The sequence below is a fragment of the Cyprinodon variegatus genome, unplaced genomic scaffold (assembly GCF_000732505.1).
Source record: "Cyprinodon variegatus isolate N-32 unplaced genomic scaffold, C_variegatus-1.0 Scaffold1846, whole genome shotgun sequence".
Lineage (NCBI taxonomy): Eukaryota > Metazoa > Chordata > Actinopteri > Cyprinodontiformes > Cyprinodontidae > Cyprinodon > Cyprinodon variegatus.
This window is the reverse complement of record NW_015152299.1, coordinates 42,473-44,716: the sequence shown is the minus strand read 5'-3', so window position 1 is coordinate 44,716 and position 2,244 is coordinate 42,473. Positions and strand designations below refer to the sequence as shown.

At 34.8% G+C, this 2,244-nt stretch overlaps 2 protein-coding genes across 3 annotated transcripts in view; one reads left to right on the top strand and one right to left on the bottom strand.

Moving 5' to 3' along the window:
- The window catches only part of cfap69 (cilia and flagella associated protein 69), a 26,905-nt gene extending 26,139 nt beyond the window's left edge, over positions 1 to 766 (bottom strand). Inside the window, exon 1 of the mRNA XM_015404738.1 lies at positions 403 to 766. Within this exon, the coding sequence (XP_015260224.1) occupies positions 403 to 474 (72 nt within the window). The 5' untranslated portion in view covers positions 475 to 766. The remainder of the gene's footprint in view (positions 1 to 402) is intronic.
- Positions 767 to 1,120: 354 nt separating this feature from the next.
- kdm1b (lysine (K)-specific demethylase 1B) overlaps positions 1,121 to 2,244 on the top strand; it is a 23,816-nt gene continuing 22,692 nt past the window's right edge. Inside the window, exons 1-2 of one of the 2 annotated variants that reach the window (XM_015404739.1) lie at positions 1,121 to 1,302; positions 1,552 to 1,694. In XM_015404739.1, the coding sequence (XP_015260225.1) occupies positions 1,287 to 1,302; positions 1,552 to 1,694 (159 nt within the window). In that variant the 5' untranslated portion in view covers positions 1,121 to 1,286. The remainder of the gene's footprint in view (positions 1,303 to 1,551; positions 1,695 to 2,244) is intronic. The other variant, XM_015404741.1, reaches the window with a different exon arrangement.

Genomic DNA, 2,244 nt, shown 5'->3' with positions numbered 1-2,244 from the left:
ATAAGGAATTAAATATATAAATGTGTCATTAATTTAATAAAATACGTCTTCATTTTATGAAAAATATATATAACAAAAGACAGAGAATGACATATTTTAGAAAAGTCAACTGATTCATATTTATATTTCTGTGTTTTTTATTTTGCTAACTATACTTTAAAAGGTAGTGTTCAATTAAATATATATATTTTTTCTCACTATTCTTTATTGTTGATTTATTTAAAAAAAAAAAAAAAAGTGTCTTACAGCCTACCCAGTGGCTATGGCTGTTTACTGTTTATGAGATTCAATAAATGTAAATTAAATACATGTTTTATAAAAGAAAAAAACATTAATCAGATATTTTTGTTAATGTCTTTTCATCTCCCTATAAAATATAATTAATGCGATGAATTTATTTACTTTACGTGATGCAGTCAGATTTATATCGGGAGACTTCGGGTTTAAATCTTGAACGAGTTTTCCTGAATCCATCCGGGAAAGTATCCGGTCCTCGCGCCTTGTTTAAAAAAAATGTCGTTTATAAAAAGAACAGCTAACAAACACGACGTTTTAAATGTGAATGGAAACAGATTTTTGCGAGAAAAATACTCGATTTCCAAACAGAAATTAAAACGTTACGGTCAAAACTGGCTTCTTCTGACAGTAAATAAAACGAGTTGCTTTGGTTATCGTGCCGGTTGCTATGGTTACCTTGTTAAAACGCGACTTAAAATGACCCCGTGAATGATGCATTCATGACCCCTCGAAATTTCTGACTTCATCTTTTGAAAAATGTCTAGCAAGGATCTTTATGAGTGAGAAATTTCGAGAAGAAATTCAGAGCTTCTTAAATGATCCCAACCTCAAAATCCCATATGGTTTTCATAATTATAAAATAAAGAAGTAATGAATTCAACTCTGATAGTTAACATATATTTAAAATACATTCTTGTCAGTAAATTGGTCGTAAATGTGTTACAAAACGCTGGAATAAAAAAAAATGTTGTTTTTTTTTGGTAATGTTTAGTTAATGACTGATACAGTTAATGCTGTTAAATCAGCTTTAGTTTTTCCTTATTTTAATTTTTGCCATCTTTATTTCCGAGGTTCTTTGAATGTAGCATTAATACCAGTCCGAAGCAACACCACCCACTTCCGGTGTCAAACAGGAAGCTGTTTTCTTGTATCAGCTGTTTTATTTTATTTTCACAACAACCAAAGACAGTTGAACTGATTTATTAAACCTCCTCACAAACAAACAGCCGGTCCAAAGCTTCGGTTTAACGTCTGTTCATCCGGACAACATGCTGTCGGACGCAGGTCGGTATCCCAGCTGCTAACTGCTACATGCTAAAGCGATAAGCTGCTGTTTTGGTCCTTTAAAGCGCTGAAATAATGTCCAAATCCCACCGTTTATTCTCTGTTAATAACCTGATCGCACCTCTGATCGGTTATAATCTGTTCACCAAACATTTGCCTTTAAATCCGTTAATCGACAAACAAACAGAGGTTGTTTTTCTGCGCAGCTCCATTGTTTCCACCTGACGCTGTGTGTTATTGTGGCTGCAGATTACTCCGGGAGCTGCTCCGGTGCCCGCAGAGCCAGAAAGCGGAGCTCCGGGGAGTCTCCTGGGGACGGAGCGTCCGTTCGCTCCTCCGGGAGGCAGAGCACGGCCCGGGTGAAGCGCAGCAGCAACCCCCCACCTGGACCGGTGAGAACCACAATTATGCAGATTAAAAATCTATGGAGGTTATTCTGTTTCAAAACTATTTGTGCATTCTAACTTTGGTGTTTTGTAATTGTAGATTTTTTTGTTGTTGTCACAATTACAAAAAAAAAGTTACACACTGGAAATAATCAACATAAGTCATTTTTTCTTAAATAAAGTGCATTTTTTCTTGGATTGAGGAGGTAAAAGAGACATTTTGCCAACGGAACAAGACAATTTACACTTAAAATAAGAAAACACAATTGCATTTTTTTTTATTTTAAGTGTATATTATCTAATTATCTTATTTTAAGAGTAAAAATGCTGATTCCATTGGCAAACTATCTCATTTACCTACTCAAATTAAGGGTAAATACACTTAAATTAAGACATTTTTACTTATTTCTAGATCGTTTTTCCAGTGCACCTCTTCAAATTCTTAAGTACACAAATTGTGTTTTGCGAGTTGCACATCAAAATTGTCTTGATTTTTGGCCCCTCCCCTAAATGAAGCAAGCCTCGATACAGGCTTAGTGGAAACGCACGCTCCACT